The following is a 27,493-nucleotide window of genomic DNA, read 5'->3' on the forward strand; positions in this document are numbered from 1 at the left end:
CACATCTTAAAGTTGCTAAGATTGGGGAACACTACTGTGTAAACAAAGGGATTTGCCTATATCACTCATTTTTCTCTTGACCACCGACAGCCCGAAGGAAGGAGAGTTTTAGTTGGGCTTGAATTCAGGTAGAGCATTCAACTTGATCCATTCCAAACAGAAGATCAGCTTTTCTTAAAACCAGTTTGAAGTTTCTGATGCATTCAGTAAAATGCCTGAAGGGAGAAAACGTAAACCACCCTTTGACTGGAATCCTACTTGATCAGCCTGGGCACATTCTGCAATATTTTCACATACACAAGGAAGAACATAGACATAAAGCTATATGGATAGGAGAACAAAAATGCAGCCTCCCCCTTTAGTCTTTTTAAAGTTGGGGGTAAAGTGCTTTTTATTTCAAGTTATTGCTAAATGTTCATTCATTTTCAGGGAAAGTGCATTTTAGTGCAATTTTTCATCTATCCATCTATGAAAGTGAATAGCATGGTGCCCAACAGATTAGTGCAGCAGACAGCACATGTCAAAGCCATTAAAAAAGTTGAAATTCACTTACACTTGTGATGTTTGTAAAGTTCAAATAGAAATGGAAGAAACAGGAAAAAAGAGCCAGGGTGGGTGGGTTGTGACAGCATCATAGAGATGCTCCGTATAAAATGAGCAAGCAAAGATTCCTCCTGTGGGTGGATCCAGCCTTTATTCCCCTGCCTATTAAGTCCTCAACTCTTCTTATTCCAGGCTCTGAAAGCTGATCTGAGAATGCAAAGAAAGGAAGAAATCAATTATAATAATCTCTCCTTTTTTATTTGTGGGAGCTTGGGAAAGAGACTTCCAATGGGGCTTAATCCCATTGGAAAACGCAGCTGACTGCATTTTTAACAAGTTGAAGTACTATAGAGGGCAATATAAAAGCCGCTCAGTTAAGGATGGGATATCTGCAGTCTTTCAGATGCAGTTTGGGATTTATGACAAGCCCGATATTCCAAAGCACCTGTGGATTTTTCTAAACTAACTGGGGATGGAAAAGGAACTCTGGGTATATTGCAGAAAATCAAGAATTTCAAATTTCAAAATCAAATTCATTGGTTAATTTTTGTCTAGTTAAGAATTTCAGTGGCTACTTTATTTCTGACCATGGTATTTACCCCCACCCCATAAAAGTGGTAGATAGTGAGCTGTAAGTTTGAAGAATTACCTTGGGGGTCAAATACATTCTTATTCATTAGTCAAATCCATTACCAAGAGGCCAAGATGCTATCTGTTCCTCATTCAGCCTGTCCTAACCAAGCCAGGCTCTAGTCCTTGAATGCTCAAGAGAATTATATACCACCACTTTGGTTTGCAGAAGGATGGAGATGGATGGGAAATGTAGACCACTCCTTTCCATTTCCAGGCAATGCCAACGTGCTTGGCACCCAACGACGGGAAAAAGTCGAGCTCCACTAAACCTATGTCATGGCATATATCCCAGCTGCTCCCAAATTGGTTTGTGACAGTGAAGCATTTTGAAAGTGCATTCAGCCACAGAGGCCAATAAATGACACCTTCTCTAGAAAACGTCTACAGTTCACACGCATTTCTTTCCAAAGCCATTGGACAGAAGGACTTGCTTGGACTGAAATTTTGGAATGCGCACAGTTCGGGTGAGAGAAATAATCCTATCGCTCCTTTGATGTTAGTGGGCAAAATGCAGATAACAAAACACACAGAGGTTCCTTTCAGTTTTCCCTGGCCTCTGGGTTCAGTAGCTGCTGGTGTGGGTTCTGGTGGCTCTAGTGTTGCTTCCTTCTCAAGTTGGCATCAAAAGCCCTTAAACAAAAAGGGGGAAAACCAAGAAGGAACAGGAATGCTAACTCCAGCTCCATATTGGAGCCTGGCACAATATTTGTTTTCTCAAGCACTCTGGTTCAGGAACTCTCCAAAAAAAGCAAGTGCCCTCAACCCACAAGCAGGCCGTTGTGTTCTGATCATGCTAAGGAAATATATGGTTGTCCAAGGAAGGACAAGTGTTATTCATTTGGGTTCACCAACCAGCAGCAGGAGAAATGAGACAGTGGCATCTGTGTTGTCCACGGTGGGCTTCAGAAGAAGTGGAGCAAAAGGCCTATGGGTTTCCACCACCCAAGGAGGCTGTGAACAGATCCTGATAACCTTTCACACATCCAATACCACTCTGAACAAAGACAACAAATCTCACGGGAGGATCTTAGCAAAAAATGTCAGACATAGAAAATATTCTGACTATTGGGGAAGAAAGCATAACTGGCTGAAAACATGCAGACTCTTAAAGATGTCTTGCTCCACTAAGTTTACCCTTAGAACTGCACCTTATTAAAACACTTCGCCAGCTGCTTGGAACTGATGTGGATAGCGGTGACAGGAGAAAGGAAGCCAAAAAAAATCTGGCTGTCACTATCACCTAGACGCTGCCTAATAGAGGGATGATGAATCATTGCCTCACGCACGGCTGTTTACGTATACTATGAAAATGAAAGCTGGGCTCATGAACCAGACTCGGTTATCAGTACCAGTGCCAAGCTTGCCACTTGTAGTCAAAACATACTCCAAACTGGAAGCGCAATGAAGCACAATGCATGGACATTCTGCAGCTCTGTATTGTCTCTTCCTTCCTGTTTCCTCTGACTCTGTGAGGAAATAGCCCAGTAGCTACCAGTTGCCTTTTGCTCTTGTCTGTTTACCACCACCACCCCCATTTCCAAAGCCAGTGACTGGTCTATAGTCCCCCAAAGCCACAACTCCTAAGTGCAACATGCCTCTGACTCATTTCCGTTTTACCCCACAGTCTAAATTGCATGATTATCCTAAATCTTGAACCTAATCAAAATCTAACAAACAAAAGAATCCCAAAACTATTATTTTCCTCCTCCCCCCCCCCAGCTATCCCACCACCCTCCCCAAGATGCCTTGATAAAAGTGAAGTCTTTACATCTCTTTGGCAACAATAACTTAAATCTGCCACTCTGTTAGGGCAGGTGGGTAAACTTTGTACAAAAATAAGTCTCAGTGGCAGTTTGATCTGCTTTTGCTATGCATCTGCTGGGTGTTTCTTTCTGCAACTGAAGGGTGACAAAGGAAGTTTTGGGGGAAAAACCCCCACCCCTAAGACTTGGTATTCCTCTCAGATTCTCAGCAGGTCACATCATAGCTCCCTAGGAAGCCCCCCCCCCCGAATAATGCTGTAGTAGAGAAAGGATGAAGAAGTCAGAAAATGGGAAGATAGCATTGATAGGTCTCAGCACCACAGTCTCTTCCAGCCAACGAAACATTTAAATAAGCTTGTTTTTTATGTCCTATATGCCAACCCCCCCTTCTGGGATTCAGGCTCCTCTCTCAAGGCTAAATGGGAAGTGCTGAAGGCTATCCAGACACCACTTCCGGGCTGTTCACGTTGATCCTGCTCATAACAGAAGGCAAGATCTTCAGTAGAGCTGAGTACCTGGGACAAGACCGTGATTCCCAAAAGGATGTGGGTGGGAACAATTTTGAGCTCCGCAACCATGATGAAACAGAGCGACAGCAACCCAGGGTCAATGAAAAACATAAGCAAAAAAGGGGGAATGGTTGCTAAGACCAGGAGTCTTCCCTGCTCAAAACATTAAATGTGATCTTCACTTCAGCTGGCTGCCCTACCAGTTTCAGGTGTTTGGCCTACACTTGTCTCTAGCTCTTCCGCTAATTGATTGTGTCCACTGGACACATCAACTCCACTTGATATTCGGACACAGCACACTGAGGAAAGGACAAGGAGAGCTTGCCCCCTGTGGCAAGACACAAGTACCAGTGCTTTGAGGGGCCACCTGAAGCATGTCAGAATGGCACAAGACACAAGGCTACGTGCTCTCTCAATATCCCCTATGGGGTGTGGAAAGAAGACACGATAAGCTCACAGAACAGGCAGGGAGAGGAGGTCTCAGGGCAGCGCCCCAACTGGGGAAGTCAGTGTGGGTCAGAACATCAAGAGGCATGAGCTAGGAGTATTACAATGGCTTATGTGGCAATGTTAGCAAGGTCACAGATCTACCCTTTAAATGCTATAGGTTCTATATGTCTATATATGTCTATTTGTACACAAACACTTTCTTGGGTGTGTGCGCACGCGCAAACACACACTCATGTTTGCACAACCATCGCAAACCACCTCATGGTAGGGTGGCTCCAGCCCAGCAGCAGTCAAAATCTGTCCAATAAAATCTGAATGAGGCCCTGAATGAGTTCTGCTCCAGCCAGCTCCTGGGCCTTATCCGTGCTCATGTCCCCTGGTGCAGAAACTGTGCCATGGGGGCAAAGTAGGAAGTCCAAAAGGGAGAGATAGCCAAGGTCACTCTCTGTTGCCATTTTCGCTGTTGCCTAGAAAAAGGGAAGAAGCTGTTAGAAATTGCAACCACATAACTAGAGGCCTCAGTGGCCCTTTTCCTTGTATTGTTCTTAGCTTTCCCAACACCCCATGTCTTTTTCCAGATGCCTCAGGACTGTAAGCCACAGACTGAATTCAGTTCATGACATATGGACAGAAGCTTAATGGTGTGTCTGTAAAAGGGATTCACAACTTCCTTCCTAGTCAGATATGTTTTAAGAACTGGGGTAAAGTTTCCCAGTTTCCACAGGCAAGTCAACTACCTTCCGAGGATTTGTGCCAGCCTGGGCTTCTATCTGAATAGATTTTTTTAAATTAGATTTTTATCCTGCCTTTATTATTTTACTGGTAATTCAAGACAGTTAACACACAGTACCAAATACTCTTTCTTCCTCCTTTTCCCCACAACAACCACTCTGTGAGGGGGGTTGAGCTGATAAAGAGGGACTGGCCCAAAGTTACTCAGTTGGCTTTCATGCTTAAAGTGGGACTAGAACTCAGTTTCCCGATTGCTAAGCCAGCACTTTAATCACACCGCCAAACTGGAAGGAAACAGAAACATTGGAAGTATGGAAGAAGGATCCTAAACCTCCTGCTATCATATGAATGAATGGCTCTGGATTACGAAAAGGTAGATCTCCATACTCCTGCTAAAAAAAATCATAAATCAAGTTCTCTTGTGTCAAGCTTGACTCCAGTTTGTCTCCTGGTGACTGTTATGGTTATATTTACATTGTTTTCTCAGCAATGCTATGGAAGAGGTTTGTCAATGCCATCTTCTACATTGCTGTTCCTTTCCTTTAATCTAATGCCACAAATATTGCGATCAGCTCTTAAAATTTGGGGAAAACTGAAATAATTTCATATTAATGTGGCCTCAGTAAAATAAATCCTCCCACTGAGTTTACAGTGTGACTCAACCAAGAATCAGAAGAGGCCCCTGCTTGGGGCAAGATTCAGTGCAAGGGATAAAAATAACCAGTTCAGAACAGTTCTTCATGTCCTATCCAGAGTTTCAATCTAATTTTTAATTTCCTGGCTTTAATCATGAGACCTCTACATCAGATCATATGGACTCCACAACGCTTGCCCCAAGAACAGGAAACTTCTGGGTATTTGGGGGCTTACCGTTCCTTTTTAAGGCCACTCTCCTCTGCAGTTTTTGTAATGTCAAAATGGACCTTACCTCCTACCGGCTCGACATCTGAGTCAGTGACATGTGTGATGGAGAACCGTGATACTGCAGCAGGTGAGACTGTGAAGCGTGAAAACTGGATGGGCAGCACTTGCTTCTGAGCAGATGCTAGCGTGGGTGACAGTCTGGGGAGACTGTCCTCAGCTGCCTCTGAAGTCATTGATGGCAGGAGAGGTGATTTCACAGGTATGAGGGAAAAGTCATCATCCCATCCAAAGCCAACACCTGAAATGGAAAGGATAGATTTAGGAAAGAGGAAGAGACCGATATGAAGGCTACTCCCTTCACCCACTCTATACAACGAAGTTTCCCAAACTCCAACAGGATTTCCTGTATCAGACTTCAGTCTGACACCTTCCAGATATGCTGGATTTTGGCCAGGCTCCCTAGAAGTTTAAGTTTAAGTTTAAGTTAAGTTTAAGTTTAAGTTAAGTTTGGAGGGCTTGGGGAAAAAATCGCTGTGCAAAATATAGGTAATCCTATATTACAATCATTCATTTAGTGACTGTTTGAAACTACAGCATTGAAAAAAGTGACTTATGACCATTTTTCACACTTACGACTTTTGTAGCATCCCCGTGGTCATGTGTTCAAAATTCAGACGCTTGGCAACTGACATGTATCTATGACGGTTGCAGTGTCCCGGGATCATGTGGGTCACTTTTGTGACCTTCTGACAAGCAAAGTCAATGGGGAAGCCGGATTCACTGAACAACTGTGTTACTAACTTAACAACTCCAGTGATTCACTTAAGAACTGTGGCAAGAAAGGTAATAAAATAAGGCAAAACTCACTCAACAACTGTCTTGCTTAGGATTGGAAATTTGGGGTTCAATTGTGGTTGTAAATTGAGGATTACCTGTACATTACTACAACATCATTCTCTATGATCTTATGATGGCCATCACAAACTTGTTAAGCAAGCTGCTTTTAACAACCAAACTTACAAGCTGGAAATTCTTACTCATAAACTAGTTTGTAATAAGAGAAAACTAAAAATGTCTACTTGTTCCCAAGTCAAATATGGAATCTGAAAGACATTGAAAGAGACCAGGTGTACTACTGACCAGCACTATTCTGGCCTGCAAAATTCTATGAGTCCAGATTCCTTCTGATGTTGTTTTTTTGTCCATGACAGATGGAATTTATGGAAATGGGACAAATTATCTGAATCTGCAGGATTCTTCTGAGAAAATACACATATGGAAGAAGCAGCAACAGGGCAAACACAGTCCTTGACTTACAACCTTAATGGAGTCTACCTATCATAATAGTAAGTCGTGGTGGTTGCAAAATGGGTCGGCCATGTGACCGGCCCCATTTTATGACTTTTTTTTCGCAGCACATAAGTGGCCTCCATGGTTCTTAAGCAAACACTGCTGTGGTTAAGGAAACCAATGCCTTGCTATGGTACGATTTTGCCCAAAACCAGAAGTGACAAGTTTTGGCAAAATCGTCGTAAAATGCAATCACATGACTGTGGGTGCTGCAAACGGCCATAAAATGTGGCCCTGTTGCTAAGCGCCCAAAGTTTAGTCATGTGACTGCAGGGGAATCCATGTTGTAAGGTAGGCCCATTATAATTTTGGTTGTAAGTCAAGGACTACCTTTATTCACAAAATAAAACTTTGTGTAGTCAAATCAGTTTTATCCATGTCCGCAAGACGGTTAGGTTTGCCCAGTTTAAGTCAAGATTAGTATTGGTAAATACCTTCTATATCATTAGTTAGAACGATGCTTTTTTTCCGTTTTACTCGACTCAAGTTCTCTGACATTTTCATCACTACTCCCACATTACACAAGAGTATCCGGAGTATTCCTCCTTTGATCCGTACTTTTATTCTCTTCAGAGGAGCTCCCTTCTGAGCTGCTGTTGGGTGAATATATCCCATCTGCTAAGCTTGGGGAACCTTTGCTCTCCACCTGCCCAGGTGGCGTTGGCGAAGCTTCGGTCACTCCTGGGAAAGGATGTTCTGCAAGTTCCTTGGTGGGGCTTTCCTGCATGTAAAACATGCAATGGATACAATTAGTTCATATCCTGAGGGAGGGAAAACTGTACTCTGCTATTATCCAGGACACCCTATGAAAAATCAGAAGTTACTTATTTAGTACCTTCAACATCCAAGAAGCTGTAACCGTAACAACCTCCTCCCTCTTTCATGGCTGGCTCATTTCTATGTTAATTAAAAATGTGAAGTCTAACTTTAAGGTTTAGCTGGAACATGTAGCTCGTTTTAGGGTTAGTCTGGACTGTGTAAGATCAGACATGTCAAACTTGTGATGTCACATGACATTGCACAACGTATCGGGACGGTTTTGCCATTGCCGGCAATGGGGTGGGCGTGGCTTCCGGATGACGTGTCCGGCCGGCGGGCCAGCAGTTTGACACCCCTGGTGTAAGACTATTTAATCCAGGGTTGCAAAATTCCAGACAGCCACTGACAGCCAAGTGTTTAGAGTTTTCTGTATCTCTACTATATGCTGCTATACATTACTCACATTAACTGGGCTTCATCTGAATACTAGATAGCAGCATATTGTAAAGATACAGACAACTCTACCACAGTTCAGCTCTGCTAGCCCTATTTATAGTCATGCACTTGCTGCCCTCCCAATCTTTGCTCATCTAGGAAGGTCTTAATCATGTTTGTATGGGTGATGAGATTTGTATTCCAATTCATCCGGAGGGTGGGAGGTTAGAGGAGACTGGCTGGTATTGTTATGGCTAAGATTACAGAATATTATAATGAGATGCCAGTAAACAATTGGTTGAAGTACGCAGAATAATCAGATCTGCACTGCAAACTTCCGGTTGACCACAAACTTTACATCTTTTTAGACCTAAAACGTCAAGTCTACACGGCCTACGTTTTATATTTCTTGGGCCACAGAAGATCCACGAAACCTATAGATAGTCGGAGGGGTCGAAACGTTACCGTTTTGTCATACTAAATTTTGGAGATCCTCCTTAGTCCAACGTATAAAACCGGAGGACCATACTCCTACAAATCGTGTCCTACGTTTCTGTTCCGAGTCCTTTTCTAAGTTACTTTATGTTGTCTCTTCAACCCCTCCCCAACAAGTTACCTGGTCAAAGAGGTAGACAGTAACATCTTCGATGAAGGAAACAGCTTTCTTCTTGCGCTCAAGGTCATCACAAAAGGTCTCCACCACTAGATTGGGCATCTTAAGCAGGCTGCGCAGGTTACGGGCACTGTGGCTCTCAGCCACTACAATGGGCACAGCAGGTGATTCCTCCTCACTTTCCTCACTCTGGTCCTGAATGTTGTAGCACCGCAGCTCCTCATCGGACTCATCACTGTCCTCAGTATCCTCTTCTTCCTCTTCAAGATCAGTGGGTCTACATGAGAGCTTGGATGGTACCCCCGACAGTTCCAGTGATAGCGCAACATTGCTCTGAGATTCCTTGGGATGGCCAATTGCCCGTCTTTCCTCAGGTTGTTCAGTGTTCTTTGTCACATTCTCCTGTCCTGAATCCTTTACCTCATTTTCTTTACCACCTATAGTGGGTTCCTCTGGACTGGTGACCACAAGAGACAAGACGAAAGATCTGGTGGTGGGAGCTGGTGTCTGTGATTGCACAACAATCCCATTATTCTTATCCTGAATGAAGTTTGAATCGAACTCATCAACAGTTGCTTCATTCAACAGTTCCTGTGACAAGTTAATATCTCTGTCTTTCCCCATGTCCTGGTCCTCTGTTCCTGGAGAGATGCAACCCCCACAGTCTTCATGTGGACAAATGGGCTCAAGACCAGCTGGCAGAGACTCGTCTGTCCTGCCAATTTGTTCAGAGTTTTCGTTTAGTTCTTCAGTGTGTGACTGGGAGACCTCCAGTTCATGTTCCTCAGAAGCATCACTGTCCTCTTCCCCATCTTCCCGAGTTCCACCTTCAGTATCATAGTCAGAGAAATAGGCAGAGTCACGGTAAGGATTCTTCTCATTCAAGGCCTGCAGCTCAGCTGTAAAAGAATCAGAAAGACTCTGCTCTTTGACTTGATCATCCTTATCATCTTCAGATGTTCCCAGCTTATCAGATCCTTCAGATTCCCGTGACTCATGAGGTTCCCTGAGGACAAATTCAGGTGACTCGTAGTTCTCTGTATCATAGCCACTATCCAGAGCCTTAGGCTGGCTTGAGGATATATAAGCTATGGGGCTGAATGTATCACAGGAGCTGGTGGTAGAGGGGATTTCCAATGAATCTAGTGAATCTGGAGTCCCTACTTGTTTCTGTAAGTTTTTGAAAGTGGGGATTATATCTTGTTGCTCAAGACAGTCAACTGGGAAGTCAATAAAAACACTAGATGTAAGATCAGCTGAGTCCTCATCACTGGCCTCATCCAAGTCAGGGAAACTGGTACTGGAAACAGTCTTGTCTGGAGTTCTATCTTGTTCACTACTGGTGTTCTTGCCACTTTCTATATTGATCTCCTGTGGCAATTTAGGTGAGCATCCAATGGAGGTCTCTTCCATAGGGTCTTCTTCTATGTTTGACACCTCAGCTATTGATTCATCCAGCAGAATTGGATCTATAGCCTCCATGCTGCTGGCAGCTTCTTCCTTGGAAGATAACAGTGATGATGTTGATGACAGCCCCATCAAAACTGCTTCCCCTGATGGTGGAGTAGTGGCTTCTGGGCTCTCCACTCTGCTGTCTATCAACGGATCGGTAGAGCTTTCTACACCAGACAATGTAGTAGCACTTTCAACTGATACGTTTTCCTCTGCAGGCAAATCACTGTCTGGACATGGGGAGCCTATGTGAGATGATGACAAGTGTTCCCCACCTAGCAGAGCTGCTCGCAGATCTTTGATCCCTAACGTTGGCTCATCCCGTGGTACTGTGCACAGTGGCTGTGCCATTAACCCCTGGAAGGTGATCATATGCCGGTAACACCAGCTATCTTTGTCAAGTGGTTCACATGATGGCAGTAGGTGATCACTATCATTTTTGGCTGAGGTGTTGGATGTCCAATGTTTGCCTGAACTTGGGGATTCAGAATTTTCATTTCTTTCACTTTTAGGACTATCACACAAGCGTTCCTCCTCTGCTACTTCCAGAATGACTGAGTCCGATATAGTCTCCTTACAAGTGTAATTCACTGACGGTGACACACCCAGTGGATCAGCAAAAATGGTTTTCTGCAAAGCTAGACCAGGCCACTCAGAAGCATTGGGATCCTTGAGCAGGTAGTCCTCAGCACTGTCCTTCAGGGAATCCTCATAGTATAGGGCCTCTTTATTGTCTTGTTCTCCATAGGAGTAATAATCAGAGGGGTCCCAGTGACTTTCAGTGTGTGCCGATTGACCCAGGAGGGGTTCCATGGTGAGTGAGATGGTGGGACTATTGCTGGATTCATAGTGGTCCTCCTTGGTTTGCCAGTGTGAAGAATGGCTAAACTCAGGGCTGTAGGAGCACACGGTATAATCAAGGTCATTCCCACTGCCTTCAGATGCCACCTCTTCAATGCGAATATAGTACTCGCTGTTCAGAGAGGGGCTATGGGCACTCAGCACAGGGACCACCCCTGGTGTGTGCAAACCAGGGCACCCCTGCATTTTACAATCATAGCAAGAGGGGGACACCCCCAGGCTGAGGTGCCCGCCCCCACCTACACTGCTGCTGCTAGCTGAATAGTAGAGATCATGATAGCGTGCAGCCCCACCAGGGCTCATAGCTGAGGCTGGGAGATGTTCAGCTTTCCCTTGGTCCCACTTGTATTCAAAATTGAGACCATGGCTTGTCTCCATCACAGTGAGAACATCATCACCATCGTTGGAGAAATGCTCCAGAAGAGGGAAGGAGGAAAGCTCCAAACCCATGTGATTGGAGCCAGAACCTGAACCGCCGGTGCCTCCGGGTTTCATGGAGTTCCAGCGCCTCTCAAACTCCTCCTCCACTTCGGAAGCCCCCTTGGCACAGAGGTAGGAGAGCAAAAGATGCACCTCTTCTGCGGTGGGGCGCTGCTCTGGCTGAAGCCAGCAAAACTGCATCACCTCATACCTGTGAATAGCAAGGAGCAGCTGTGAGCCAAATGAGGTCCCTTGTTGTCAGGAAAGTGGCTATTCTGCACCCCGCAAAGAGCTTACCCTTCCCCCCATTAGTGCATAATTCATTCCAAAATATATCTGTTTGTATGGGAATTAGTTCTCTCTTCTCAACATTATTATTCCGTCCTCGAAAATACACTTTAAGACAGGCACAGCAATAATGACAGCTTCATGTAAATAAAAAAAAAAAACTGGCCTGGGTAAGAAAAAAAAAAGTCAGAGAAAACAGCATCAAAAGAAAACAAGGCTTTTTCTGATAGGATTTGCTTCTCAGCTCCAATCAACATCCTGGTCCCATCAACACTGCAGAAAGCTTTATCAAAGCTTAACATGGTGGTCCAGATACGGCCTAGACAAAATATTATTCTGGGCTAGGTACCATACTGTACTTCTGTAGAAGCAGCTCAGGACTATCTCAGCCTTTTTAGCAGTTATGCTACCCTACTGGCTCATATTCAAGACATCTAGTTCCTTCTCATATGTACAGTACTTCTGTACTCCTTAGGCAGGCAAAGGTAGTGCTTGATTTACAACTGTAACCGAGCCCAGAATTACAATAGTCAAGGGGATCACCACATGCTTGCCAACTATTTTACAACTGCTTTTGCCATGATCCTAACGGTAAGAACAATTATCCAGTGGAATGGCTTGCCTTTAGAAGTAGTGGGTGCTCCATCACTGGAGGCTTTTAACAAGAGACTGGATAGTCACTTGTTTGGAATGGTAGAGGGTCTCCTGCTTCAGCAGGGGGTCGGACTAGAAGGCCTTCAAGGTCCCTTCCAATTCTGTTCTTCTAATTGTTAAGCAAACACTGCAGTCATTAAGCAAGCACCGTGGTCATAAACTGAGTCCATTTGCCCCAATGGGCTTTTTTTTTTGCCAGACCCTGGAAGAAAACACTGGAAACCAGCCCCAAACACACACACACACAAAAAATCAGTCACATGACCACAGGATGCTGCAAGCAGACATAAATGCGAGCTGGTTGCTGAGCACCCAAAATGTAATCACGTGACCGCAGGTGTTAGAACTTCAAAAGCGGGTTGTATGTAGTTCTGAGTCAGTCCGTTGTAACTTCAGTCTAGAAGTGAGCAGTTGTTGAGCAAGGGCTACCTTTATCTGTCCATCCATCTTTCATTCTTTCAATTGCATAAGATTTAACACATTAACCTTGAAGCATGATACTTGCTTATTCAAACATGATGAATGCCTACATGTTCAAGTAGTTTTCCTCAAGAAGTTTTCCTTTCCTCCACCATGTTTGTCCCTATATTCCAATCATTCTTTTCTCTTCCTTGTCCTCCTTAAAAAACCCTTGTCCCCACCTAGTTACTCACCAGCGATCAGATAGCGAGAGTGGAAGCTGTGGTTTGGGAAGTTTAAGCTGCTGCTCTTTGATAGCGTAAGTGAGGACTTGCCGATCAGAATAATGGCAGTAGGGCTGGCCTCCCAGCTCAAACAGCTCCCAGATAGTCACACCCAAAGACCTGCCAAGAGAGGAAAAACGAAAATGCCTAGAGCAGTAGAAAACACTATAGCCAGAATGCAAGATTGATACACAAGATCACATTCTTTGATGCCAGAGCAGTCTCTCTTAGTTACTGAAATATTCAGGTGCTCCCAGATGAGAGAGTATACCATGCTTTTTTTCCTCAATGGACAGGGGTAGTAGGAGCAAATGGAAAGGGTGCATGTCAAAGAAGAAGAAAAAAGCTGTATTTTCCAGAAAATTCTGTGACAGAGGCAAGACAGTTGCCTTAAAAAACTTTCACCTAGAAGCACCCTTTGTAATTCACCATCAGGAGAAAAAAAAATCTAGACATGGAAAACAGAAATGAAACCAATTTATAGGAAAAATTCCAGTAACGCCGAGAAGCAGAGTCACTCCAGTGATACATATGAACACAAGTCCCATCAATAACTTCTAACTACAATAACCCAGACCCTAAGTCTTGCAAAAACTGTTAGGTTAATTCCATACTTCAAAGACTGTCATTTAAAACACTGTCCTACTTTCTTAATGAGCAAAAAGATACATTGGGGGAGGAGAGGGGAAATTCCCTTTTATATAACTCAGCCCTAAACCATAAAAAACAAGCACCAGAATTTGGAGTTTAGCCCAGAAATAAACAATCAGTAAAGTTTAAATACAATTAATATTAGATGCTTCAATAAGATTACTTTTACTACAGCAGTTGTAGTATCCATTTATTATTATTGATTTAATTTGTATTCCACTTTTGTTATTTTTACAAACAACTAAATCAGGATGGCAAACATATCCAATACACCTTATTCCTCCTATTTTCCCCACAACAACCACAACCCTGTGAGGGGGACTGGGCTGAGAGAGAATGACTAGGCCAAAATCACCCAGCTGGCTTTCATGGCTAAGGCGGGACTAGAACTCATGGTCTCCTACTTTCTAGCTTGGTGACTTAACCACTAGACTAACCTGGCTCTAACCCTGTTTGTCTAAAACGTTTGGCGCCAGGCCTGTCTTTCCATGTCAAGTGGATTTCATACATCAACCCAGATTTTTCTCACCAGATGTTGCTAGTCTTAGTCTGGTCGACGATCAGCAGGTTGCCGTGGACTTCATCAATCAATTCGGGGGCTACCCAGCGTAATGGAACCCATAGTTGGTCGGCGGTCACAAAGTAGTCATCCTGCCAGGCATGCAGGGCCAAAGGGAGAGCAAATCCATCAAACCAGCCACAATGCCACCTGCCCCTTCGTTCCTGGCCCAAAGTTGAAGCTTCCAAACTCTTTTGCCAGTGAAAAATATGGTTGGCACTACTGAATACCTCTTCCAATTGCTCCTAGCCTTTTCACTTCTCCAACTCAGTCATCTGACCCTGGTTTATTAATTTTTATTTTTATTTAAAATACTTCTAAGCCTGCTTTGTAGAATACAGATCTTCTCAAAGCATCTTATGGAATAAAACAATATCTATACAATTTAATAAAAAAAAATTACGAGGGTATAAGCAAACATCCCATCCCAAAAAATCTCCCCTAAAAACACTTAAGGGAAGATCATAGAAAACAGGCAAGTTTTTCAAACGTCAGTGATGGGGGCTCCTGAACTTCATTTGTCAGGATCATGCAAGAAATATGTGTCTTTTCTCTTGCAGGGGCCAATAAGAAAAGCCTTCTTTGCAGTCTTAAAGTAGGAGCAAGTGGGTGCAGGTGCTTCATTAAGTTAGTAGGCTGCAAAGATTTTAAGGTTTTTTTTTAATATTATAAAGAGCCCATTAAATGCAGCTCGGAAATGCATTGACAGATTCACCTCATTTCCAACAATACTGGCCCGGCCATGTTCTGCATCAGCTTAAATTTTTGAGCCACCTTTAAAGCAGCCACATATATTTACTGTATATATCAGTGGTGGCGAACCTATGGCACGCGTGCCAGAGGCGGCTCGTGGAGCCCTCTCAGTGGGCACACGCCATTGCCCCAGCACACGTGGTCTCTAAAAGTTTGCCATCACTGGCCTAAGACCAGCCAGTCTGGAGCCGCCATTGGGGAGCCCACCATCCCACCTGCCAGAGACCCCCTGGATCTCCCCCAACCCTGCCCCCACAGGTGTCCCTCCCCATAAGCAACATCGAGGTGGCCACGCCCACCCCAGCCATGCCCACCCAATTTGCCATGACTACTGCAGCCACACCCCTCCAGTGGCCACGCCCACCCAGTCTGCCAAGCCCACTGTAGCTGCGCCCGCCAAGTGGGCCACACCCACCCGGCACTCGGGGATATATAAGTGGGTTTTGGGTTGCAGTTTGGGCACTTGGTCTCTAAAAGGTTCGCCATCACTGGTATATATGAATGAAAAAAAATGTATTAACAATATATATGCGTAAGATCCTGTGCGTGAATGTGTATTAGCTTCTGATATATCTTGGTGTATTTGTCTCTCACCCATTTCCCCTCCTTCCCCATACCCTCTCTCAACCATCCCTGGAAAGAGAGCTGCTTTTATTGTCAACCTTTCAAGTCCTCTCCAAACCCTGCCAATAGCAAGTGCTCTCACTCCATGTCCCCCCACCCCACCCCAGTTCCCTACCCCCTAACACACTTACTTTGTATTTGCAGTGAGAAAGGCCATAGTCACCAATTTTGACGGTAAGGTCAGCTGTGAGTAAGCAGTTCCGCAAGGCCAAGTCACTAGACAAAAGAAATATTCAATAGAGTTTATCCATGAAATATCAACGGGCCTGTTATGATGCAGATTAGATTAGCAGCAGAACCCCTAAACCAGGGAGTGGCAGCTGAAGTGCAGGGCAGAATTGCTAATCTGTCTGTATTACTTAGCTTATCAAAGGCAATAAGGAATATCTCCAATTAGACCTGGAAATATGTCCAGAAATGAATCCTCCGAAAGAAATAGAGTTAGAAAGCCAAGCCACTATACAACAATACACCAATTGGGATAAGTTCTGCTTTCTCTCAGCTTCTCTCCTTTTGATTTTCCAGCAAGATCCTCCTACCATCAAACCATGCATTTATCTGATTGACAGATGGATGCAACTGATCACCTGTAGACAGTGGTGGGATTCAACTGGTTCGCACCAGTTTGGCAGAACCGGTAGCTAAATCCGGAAGTCCGTTCTAGGCCTCAGAGGCCCAGGCTTGCATCCAATAAGAGAACCAGTTGCTCAGGTTATTTCAATCCCATCACTGCCTGTAGAATTTTCAAGGCCAGCCCTATACATGGTCTTACAACTAAGAATGACATAGAAAGCAGTTATCAATAATAACGAGAGGAACCCACTTCCCGCTCTTCTGATGAGTCTGCACTCTGCAAGATTTAACAAACTACGCCACATAAAATCTCTGTTCCTGATTTCAATTGTTTAAAAAAAAAAAAACCTGCTGCATGTTTATCCACAAACCCTGAATTGACAGGTAGCCCTCAGCTTACAACCCCAATGGAGCCCAAAACTTATGTTGCTAAGTGAGACATTTGCTAAGTGAGTTTTGCCCCATTTTATGACCTTTTTGCCACAGTTGTTAAGCGAATCACTGCAGTTGTTAAGTTAGTAATCTGGTAGTTAAGTGAATCTGGCTTCCCCCATTGATTTTGCTTATCTGAAGGTCGCAAAGGGGATCACATGGTCCCAGGACACTGCAACCGTCATACATATGAGTCAGTTGCCAAGCGTCCGAATTCTGATCGCACGACTATGGAGATGCTACAATGGTCGTAAGTGTAAAAATCGGTCGTTAAGTCACTTTTTTCAGTGCTGTTGTAACTTCAAATGGTCACTAAATGAACTGTTGTAAGCCAAGGACTACTGTACTGTTCTTTAACGTGGATTGAGGATTCTCAGAGCAGAGATGCTCCCCTAAAAAAGCACATGGACACTAATTTTTGTGAGCTGAATCACAAAAAAAACCCAGCTGCCCACCTTAATTCTGTTTGGACCCTTATTCTGTCCTCTAACTTAGCTACCTCCCTCAAGAGAAAATGTCTCCTTGAAAAATGTAGTAAATGGCCATGCCACAGAGGGCTTTTTTTTTGGGTGGGGGAGGCAATTTTAGCCTTTCCTTCCCACTGCTGGCACATCGTTTTCTATCAGTGATCACGATGGTAGTTATAGCTATTCTTCCAATTGCATGAAAGCATGATGTGTGGTCCATGGTATTGATCGCATTTACATCAACATCTATTTTCCCCATCTTTTGCCATCTCAGAAGAATTGCTGAGCCCAACAGTCACCATAGCTGCCTTTGTTATTCTGGGAGAGAAGTCCAGTACAGCACAAATGGGCCTGTTTCTCTCCCTTTGCAAAGGCTGTGTGACATTTTAAACATTACTCAATCACATTTTTATATCGACTCTGAAAGATAATGCCAGTCTTTATAGCTATGTTAAATAAGAAGAGAGAAAGGAGAGAAAGGGGAGGGAGGGAGGGAAGGAAAGAGAAAGAGAAGAGAGACCATGCCAAAGCAGCAAAAGGCTTATCTTCCAGGCACTCTTCTCTTCCAGCTCAATAGCCTGAGACATCTATGACATCCCTCTCTTTGTGTCCATAAAAGATGGTCCAGGAGATGGCAAAGCACCCCCTCTTCAACAAAATCACTGATGCTGGAGTCTCTGAGTGCCACTCACTCAGCACCAGGATATTGTTGACGGGGAGGAACGGGTGATAAGAAGAGAGCAGGAACTGCAGAGGTTAACCAGGCTTGTCTGGTTTCTTGCTGGAAGCCAAATGCTGCGACCCATGTTTCCCGACAAGACCACAGGAGAGGGGAAAGCTGGTTGGGAAGTCAATGTTACAGAGAGCATACTCTGTGTATCCTCACCTAAAGCACACAGAACTTCAGTTACCACGATACACAATGGGGCCAGTGTGGGGCCAGAATAAAAAAAGATTGGGAACACAGTAATATTTAATACATCTGATAAATGAATAAGTGTAAGAAAACTCTGAGGCTGATTGTAGCCAGCCAGATAATTGTACCGGGGGGGGGATCCAGAAGGGGGCATGAAAGCCTTAGCAGCAGAACAGAACACCATACTTTCATCTATACTTTTACTATCTTTGTCAAATTTTAAAAAGCCCTGATGGGCAACTCTTAGTGCCAAAATTCTGTTAATTTTTAAATGGATGCATCTATAGTCATGAAAAAAATGCCTCTGAAAGCATGAGAACGGTGTCACTAGAAGATAAATTCCAACGTAGTTCTGAAGATTAACTTTATAGAAATGTAATACTTTCCTCAATATCTTACGTTTGTCAGCTTCTATTTTCTAACCCCAATCATTTTAGAGAGCCTGCTTTCCAAATTTCAGCAGGAGACACCATCATTTGAAAGGAAATGGGGTGGGGCATGACACGTAGTCCATGAATTGCCAATTTGTGTTTTTGAATATTTGTTTTCAGGGAAAAAAACCATGCCTTTGGATTATCACCATTTCCACTCCTAGTCACCAGGCCTTGGATATCGTTACAAAATATCATTGTCATCACCAATTCCACAGGAAGCAGATACAGTTCTGGTGTCCCCAGGCAAGACTAGAAAAGACTCCTTTCTCAAATCCTGCAAAAAGATTAGGCCTTAACCCTAAACCCGTATATCTAAAGATCTACACATGTATGGATGTATGGGTAGGTACCACCGGATAGCTTTGAAAATAGCATGTGTTGCTTCTTCCTTATTTGCTAAGTTCTCCTGAGATTATTCTCTTTTCTAAGTTCTCCATCTAACCATCTTCACTCTGCTAATTCGTGAAGAGAACCATTTTCTATTTTCTTTTTATGCGCTTAACCTGAAGGCATGGCAAAGCAAACCAATCTTCTCAACTTACCTATGGACATAGTTGTTGCGATGAAGATGCAGCAAGCCACAGGATACCTCGCAGGCCATGCGCTGCAGCGTCAAAGGATCGGGTGCCAGAGCCTCTGCAGTGTGGCAGCTTCGTAGGTAGCCCTTTAGGTCACCCTGTTGGAGTGGCAGTTGCGTTACCCACAACTATAACTGCCTAAAAATCTCTCTCTGTGAGGTGTGAGTGGTTGAAGAGGAATAAGGGGGGGGGGGAGAAGCATTTCTGCAATGTGGTCAAAAAATGAGACCATGACGATTCAGATTTGCCCCCTCAAGATGGAGGGGTTGTTCAAGTATTCTTGGCCATATTGGAATTCTGCCTATCTGGGGAGACAGAAGAAAGTCTCTTATTTCAGTTCCATGGGTAAAAGAAAGACATCTCTCCACCCATTGTTAGCAAGCCAAAGTAGCTCATTGCAGAGAGAATGAAAAAGTACACTTCTATAAAAGTAGAAACATACCTGCTGAACCAATGGTTTCAGATGATCCCAACAAGAGCCAGGAGACAAGAGGAACATCTCTTCAACCAACCACACTTTTGTCACTTTCCTGTCCCAAAGCTGAGGGGAAGAGGGGAAATTGTATTTTCCTCCCTCCATTAATGACTTACCAATGGGCAAAATTCCATCACCAGCAGATAGGGTGTCACCTCCGCACACTGAGCCAGGCACTGCAGGAGATTGGTATGCTGGAGTGCCCTGGGCAGCAAAGGTAAGAGGTAGAAGTGAGACATGAAGGAAGCAAGCAAGTGGCAGTCCAGAGCCAAATTAAGAGAGGGCTTGGAAAAATGTGCAGACCTGGCAGGGCATTTGGGTCAAGATGGGTTGAGGTACATCAGCATTATAGAATGAGAGAAATCAAAGGGCTCAGAAACTAAAGAAGTGAGGGAACAGCTAAAGATCAGTGAGAAAGCAAGGAGCAGGATGATCACAGTTAAGAAGAAATACACTAGGCTTACAGGTAACACCTCAACTAAGTTAGCTGAGAAAGGACTTTGTTTGAAAGTGCTTCTTTTCTCTTTAGGTTTTCAAGCTACTTTCACATCGTTTTATATAAGGACAGGGAAGGGCTCCTATGATACAATCACAAACTGGCACTAAATAAATGGTCCTAAGCTGTGCCAGCTACCTCAGAAACAATAAGAGCTGTTTGTTCATAAATCAGTAAAGTAATTCATTGCTTCCCCAGCACTGTCCCTCCCCTTCTGTGTATTTTGGTCAGATTCTCTGGATCCAACAGGAGATTTCTTTGCTACTCCGGGATTCATACTGGGAGAGAAGATGTAATACAGAGTAAGCTATCTTGACATCTCAGAAGCTAAAGCAGGACCAACCCTAGTTAGTACTTAGTCTGGGAAGAACCTGTAGGTTTGACAAGCAAGTTGAAAGAACCATCCTGAAGAAAGACAACAGCAAACTACATTTTGTGAAACTGCCATAAAAACATCATGGATGTATCATCAAGAGTAAAGCTCAACTCAAGGACACCTTTATTTTAAAATCTTATCTTTAAGGATTACAAGCATGTAGATCTTCTGATAACTTCTTAATAACATTTATTTGAGGGAGAGACGCCACAAAAGACCCAAATTTTGGAAGTCCTCAAACCTTGCAAGATTTTGATAATCTTAACTGAGGTTTCATAATATATTGGGTAAGAAGGCTGGAATTTGTCAGTTTTCAAAATAACACAAGAATCTTACATTTGGGTCATTTAATTTTTTTAAACTTAACATTTGCATTTTATTTTACGAAGGGTATGAGTGCTACATTCAGGAAGCTCTGAAGTTCAGCACTCTCTCTTTCGCTCCTTTGTCGGCGTCAGACCAAATTATAGACAGTCTTAAAGCTGCTTCTGCTTTGACCTAGAGATATTTTCATCACCATCTCCTATGATCCAGCCCTGTTCTGTCAACATGGGGAAGCAGATAGTTTCCATTCACATAAGCCTTATGTTCCCATATCTCTTATACAGATCCTGGCTGGAACTGTAATAGCCACAAATAAAAGAACACCTGTGGTATGCTCACAGGTGCAGCTCCACAGAAATTTTGTCCAAATGCTGAGGAAAGCTAGATATTCCATAGCCTGCTATTGAAAGATGAAAGAGAACTTACCTGTAAGGCTGTGCCTCTTCCAAGAATTGCATTTGATCCTGCACGCTCGCACTGGCCTTAAGCTCTTTTACCACCACCTGAGTACTGCTCAACCCTGCATTTACCTCACCGAGGAACACCTAAAATGAAAAAGAGAGATATACAGTACAGTCACCTTGATCTGGGATCTTGCACTTCTGATTTAGGCTGATAATGACTTTATGAGCTAGGGAGAGCCACGACAGTTGTACTATAAAACTGTATTAATAGATCAGTATCCTCTTAAGTAGCCACCAGAGTTCCATCACGAAATTTACTGCAACCTTATAATACAGCAAGAATAAGAAATTTGCTAACCCTTCTCGGTTTTTCATTTATGGACATTCTTAAACAATACTGGGAAACTTTCATGCATAAGAGTCAATCAAGTCATCCACAGTACCAAGCCAATGTTTGGATCAGTAATTTGCCAATGGGTGACTACTAATGTTCCACTAACAATCACAACACAAGCTTTCTGCAAAAGCACAACCACTAATATAAATTATCTTTATAAGCTGGGCTTAAGTTTTTATGCTCCACGTAAAAATTTAATTCATGTATTTATTTTGTAATATTTATTCCATTGTCTAGCTCTCAAGTATTTTTCAGGTTATAACGCACCATAAAAGAGTCATTTGGTTTCTATGTCCTCCACACCACTTCCCTGCACACGTATTCTTGTTTACCCTGCTCTTAGGCTCCAGGGTCTTAACGCAACTTTGCTACCAGTTCTTCAGCTGGCTTTCTGTGGCCATTTAATGGAAAACTAGGCAAACTTTCTATAATGCCCAAATAGGAGGCAATAGAAATAAAAATAGGAAAAATCAGTAATGCTGCATGGAGTCTATGGGAAGTGCCAGATCTAATCTATTAGTTACAGAGTTATCCTTATCCTCTGCCTCTCCTCTTTTGGCAATTGCACCTCATTGAGTTGAACAATAGCAGCCTTCTGTTCTTTCCACTAAATGGCTCACTTTTATGTACTGGGACCTAATGCAGAATTGACATTTCTGTTTTTAATTCTGTAAGTTAACGTATATTGTTCCACACTCTCACTCCCCTACTGCCAAAAGCACTACTCAAAGGGACAGCACCGATGCCTAAGAATGAAATCTACTCTATTCTTTCAACTTACTAATTTCACTCCCTTTGACTTTGGCTTTTTCTCTGTATCCTCTCTTCCTTCCCATCCTTCCTGTGTTAATTGCAGATTGGGGATCAGCCCAACTTACCTTGCCAAACCATCCATGGCCAATTTCTTTGAGGTATAGCAGACTGTGGCGTCCCAGGTCAGTGGATTTGAGCAACTGCACTGTGAAGGAACACATAGAGCAGTCTGAATTTCTGCACCCTCCTTCTGATAAGTTGGTCGCTGTACCAGCTTGACCCCATGCTGTCTCATTCTAGCTTTCTGCAGAAGAAGAGGCCTGGGACAACAGCTGCATGCAGATTCAGATACAGGAAAATCCTCAGAGAAAAGTGGAGATATCAACTTCTGGAACCAGGTTCGTTGCAATTCTTTGCTACATTGGCAGAATCAAGCCGGGGCCGAAGAATTTTTTCCCAAACACAGGAAGAAACAAGGAGCTTTCTCCTACAATCAGATGTCTGCCTGAGCTTCCAGGCATTAGGAAGCATCTGTTCAGGGTCTACTCAAGCAGGCTCTCCAGTGTCCCAAACGCAGCAATGCCACCCTTCATTCCCTCAGTGCCAGACACCACTGTTCCCATCACACCGAGAAGCAAAGGCGTTATTGTTGTCCTCGGCAGCAGTGGCTAGAGCTAAACATTGAATCCATTCTTTATGGGGTCCGTTTGGATCACTGGGCTACACAGTGTGGGCAGAGCAGAGCGGAGCCATCGCATGGCTAAGTGGCTCGTCCCTCTCCCTCCCACCCAGCGGGAGAAGTCTCGGATTCCTCAGTGGCTTCACAGGGGAAGGAATGCAGGGCCCGTGGGATCTGGGATGAAAAAGCCCTTTGTCTCCAGTGTAGTGGGGGAGAACAAACCTTCAGGCAGGACAAGCAGCAGCCTCTGCTGAGGTGAAAAGATCAAGGGCAGATGCCCTATCCGCAGGCCTGTTCCATTACTCCTTGTTTTGCTTGCTCTCCAGCTAGCTAATGGAGGAAGTTGGCTGCCCAGGCTGTATGCCTGTTCTCCAGGTATATGCAACTTAGGGAAGGTGCCCTACAAATTCCTATGTCCCCTAAATCAGAATGCCTTGCCCCTTTGAGCCCACAAGGTGGCATTGGCAACTCACACTTACAGCATACTTATGTGAGAAACCAGAATAATCTGGAAGATACTAGTTAAGGGGGGAGGGGGCAGAGAGAGAGAGAGAGAGAGAGAGAGAGAGAGAGAGAGAGAGAGAGAGAGAGAGAGAGAGAGGAGAAAATTTGGAAGATCGCCACAAATATGCTGTTGAGCAATAGGTAGGTACAAAATTCTAGTATCGCCACAAATATGCTGTTGAGCAATAGGTAGGTACAAAGTTCTAGCACCCAAAAAAGGAGCAACAGGCTCTTATTAAAGAAAGGACTGCCATTACTAGCTCTCCTCTTCTGTTTATACCTGGCACTAAAATGATTAAAGCAAGATTAGGGATCTCCTTGCTTTAGGGGCAATCCCCAGGATTTTGAAGTAGAAGGTGGGGACGGAGGAATACATGGCCTTCAGCCTAGGCTATTCAATAGAAATATGCAGCCTAGGCAGCAAATACATCCTCAGATGTGAGAAGATGCGTGACAAAGCATGACCATATACAGAGGAATGGGACTCAAGAACCAAGCCTTTAGGGGCTCCAAACAAATTGACAGGGGAAGAATATGTTAGACAAAAATTCTTCTCTCCTCAGCTGCTTCCAATGGCAACAAAGCATTGACGTTGCAGGAGAGAGGTGGGCCTATACAGGAACCGAATACCATGCTTAGAAGGGGATTTGATCCACCTCAACATATTCTCTATCAAGCAGCTGCAAGTGGGTTGTGGGGGAATCCAGCCAAGCTTATGCATTCCCTTCACAAAGGTGGGTTGGAGGATATGAAGGCTGGAGACTTGCAGTATACAAAAAAGATGGCTGAGTCCAAAAGGACAGAAGGTATCTAAGCAGCTGTCTGCAGAACGGGATCTTTGGAGAATAATTCTTGGTTTATTCTCCCAAGATCCTGTTCTGCAGACAACTGCTTAGAATGTTGGATACATACCATTATGAGGCTATTGCAGGGGTAGGTAACCTTGGCTCTTTTATGACTCGTGGACTTCAACTCCCAGAATTCCTGAGCCAGCTGTGCTGGCTCAGGAATTCTGGGAGTTGAAGTCCACGAGTCATAAAAGAGTCAAGGTTGCCTACCCCTGGGCTAGTATATCCCACTTTAGCTCTTTGCAAGCAATTCTTGTTACATTAGCTTTAATTCTCTCTACTGAATTGAGAACTCTGAATGGAGGTTGGGGATATATATAAAACATACCAAGCAATATTTCATGGTAAAAGATTTCATTTTACACAGAACATCTGGTTTTCTGGTGAAGTATAACTCAAAAGCTTCCATCTCACTATAGCAGCTTCTTTTACCAATCTGGCCACACTTCAAATGTAATAGACCTCAGTTTTCAAGATTTTTGGCCATGGTCATGCATGCTATAGGATTCTGAGAACTGAAATCCACACATCTGGAGACCTTTCTAACCAAAGAAGCCTTTATTATTTCAGCCCCATAGCCTATAGCTATGAAATATTAAACTAAAAAGCAGAACATTGGGGAAAAAATACACTATGTTAATTCAAAACTGACACACTCAACAAAATGAGTATGATGGCATTAAGGGTATTTTGTAAACAAAAGACTTCCATTAAAAAAGGTTTTTAAGCAGACATCTAAAGCACTGGGGTTTGTGAGATCAAAACCAAATCTGTGTTTTACAGGGCAGAAAGATCACTACATTAAAAAAAAAAAATACCCAAGATACTCAGAGCCTTGGATGATGAATAGAGGACATAAAAAGGAATGACATTTATCTCATATGATAGAATATAGTCTTAATATTTTATATGTATTGAAATTATTAAGAATGTTGAGCAGAAACTATCCTGATTATTTGTTAAAACTAACTCTAAAGAGGGGGGGAGGGGGGGAGGAAGGAGGAGGAAAAGAAAGAGGAAAGAGAAGAAGAGGAACAGGAGGAGGAGGAGGAGGAGGAGGAGGAGGAAGAAGAAGAAGAAGAAGAAGAAGAAGAAGAAGAAGAAGAAGAAGAAGAAGAAGAAGAAGAAGAAGAAGAAGAAGAAGAAGAAGAAGAAGAAGAAGAAGAAGAAGAAGAAGAAGAAGAAGAAGAAGAAGAAGAAGAAGAAGAAGNAAGACTGTGAATAAACTTGTGCCTTCTGAAAGCATCTGAGTTACATTTCCAGGATGTCCAGGCAATCTCTGAGACCTCCATGAATTTAGTCCCCGTACATATGGAGGATGTAAAGTTTAGACATTCTGGGTCATTCTATACAGCACCAGAATGGCATATTTATCTATTTATTTGTATGCAGCTCTTAATAGTTAATAGTGGAGCTAATTGTGCTATTACTATCACTGAGGCCATCTTTTTCTATGGAACAATATGTACCATTACCGAAGGAACATAATAAGAATGTGCAGGGGGATAACTATGCAGATCATTGGCAGAAGAAAAAAGAAGAGTCCTATAGCATATTAAAATCTAAGATTTTTATTGTGAGAGAAATACTTGGTGAGGTGGGCTCTATGCTACAAATGCTTGTATCTTTAAGATAATATCAGTATTCCAAGTCCTAAAGAGCACTGAGTCCTTTCACTTTTTTTAAATCATCTTGAACCTGCATGTGTAAAAGGGCTGTGAGAATAACTTTGAGGAAGAGGAGGAAGACAAGAGAACAGCCAAGGCAATGATGAGATAAGAGAAATCTGAGCCCAGAGCAGGAATGGATTTAGAAAAAAACATCTCAGACTGGATCTTCCCTTGTTCTCTTTGGGGTAAAAGTAGGGAAGGGGAAATATACTCAGAATGGCAAGATTCTGTTACTGTGACCCTATAATAAAAGTAGTTTTAATATTCATGGTTTTGCCATTCACGTTTGGTCTATCTCAAAGGGATGACCACATTACATTTGATTAAAGTATTTATTTGTACGTGCACTTCCTCTTCTTCAAGGTTATTCTCACAGTTCATTACAGCACAATAACAATAATTAAAGGGAGGATTTCTTCTGACAGTTGTGGGAAATTGGGCTCCTTGTTTCTTTTCGGAAGCACAAAATCTAGGTGATAATTCCAAGACTGTCAACAACAGAAAAATTCAAAGTTTTGCTGTCTCCCTTTCCCACGCAGATGCCATCCAGGTGTTACTTCTCTCCAGGGCTTTTTTTGTCATAGAATGCACCGGAATGGATTTTCTAGAGTTGCGTTCTTTTCCTATTGTTTCCCTTCTTATCCTCATTTGTTTTTGAAAATGCCCCGCTGGTGGTACGGTGCGAGTGGGGCCCCCTCCGGCGCTGTCTGCCTCCTCTAGGAGGAGCCATGAGGCGCCGGAGCACCACAGCCAGAGTGGCTTGATTGGCTGGGTTGGACCATGTGGTGTGGAAGCCGATGGTGGCGGTGGGAGACCCATAAACATGGAGGCCCTCTTTCACCTTGTTTGACAACTTCTTAAAAATAATTCAATCTTTTACGAGCAACCAAATTTTGTTTTATTGGGCCAATTTCATTCCACATAGAAAGCTGACATTTCCACTCATTAAACTAAACGGGTATGCCAGTGGTAAATTTTCCCAAAAGATTAATAAAATGCCTTCTTGTAATTTAAAGCCATACAGTGCATAGTAACATTAATAGTATTAACTTACCTTGAACAAAATCCTAGTCTTTTAGATACACTAAAAATTGAAGGGTTTTTTTTTTCCAACTACAAAGGTAAACCTTGTAGGGTAGGCAAGGCGGGTTGTATGACGTGTGTGAGTTCCGGCACCTTTTTTTTTTTTTTTTTTTTACAAAAAAAACCACTGCTTCTCTCTAAGATGGAAATCTCCAGATTTGTGGGACTTGCTGAACACGGTGCCCTGGAATTCTGGAACCCTGGGAATTGTAGTCCTATCCATCTGGATAGCATAAATTGGCCAATGCTGCTGTACACACAAAGCAGGAAAATCACTACTGCGAGTATCCACAGAAAAAAAAAAGTTTAATGAAGTAAGCTTATTGCAGACGCTTCACTTGATTACCTGAGCGCCCAGGTTGCCTAGACATTGGCAAAGATACTTCGGTGAGAGGCAGAATATAAACTTCGGGGCCATTCTGCGTGGCTGGTGAGCCCTGAGCTGAGAATTCACTAGGATATTCCTCCCCGTCAGCATTACTGAATTC

The 27,493-nt window shown here is 43.3% G+C and overlaps 1 protein-coding gene across 1 annotated transcript; it reads right to left on the reverse strand.

Moving 5' to 3' along the window:
- Nucleotides 1-4,336: 4,336 nt before the first annotated feature.
- On the reverse strand, nt 4,337-27,493 carry AATK (apoptosis associated tyrosine kinase). The gene is made up of 12 exons (XM_029283975.1): nt 27,352-27,493; nt 22,347-22,426; nt 21,094-21,212; nt 19,588-19,675; nt 18,961-19,094; nt 15,728-15,812; nt 14,190-14,311; nt 12,980-13,129; nt 8,655-11,595; nt 7,403-7,565; nt 5,559-5,792; nt 4,337-4,365 (listed from the first exon to the last, which is right to left on the reverse strand). Exons 1-12 carry the CDS (start codon nt 27,374-27,376, stop codon nt 4,337-4,339), a joined length of 4,170 nt encoding a protein of 1,389 aa, XP_029139808.1. The 5' UTR covers nt 27,377-27,493.

Source organism: Protobothrops mucrosquamatus, unplaced genomic scaffold (assembly GCF_001527695.2).
Source record: "Protobothrops mucrosquamatus isolate PMUCROS unplaced genomic scaffold, P.Mucros_1.0 scaffold_99, whole genome shotgun sequence".
Taxonomy (NCBI): domain Eukaryota; kingdom Metazoa; phylum Chordata; class Lepidosauria; order Squamata; family Viperidae; genus Protobothrops; species Protobothrops mucrosquamatus.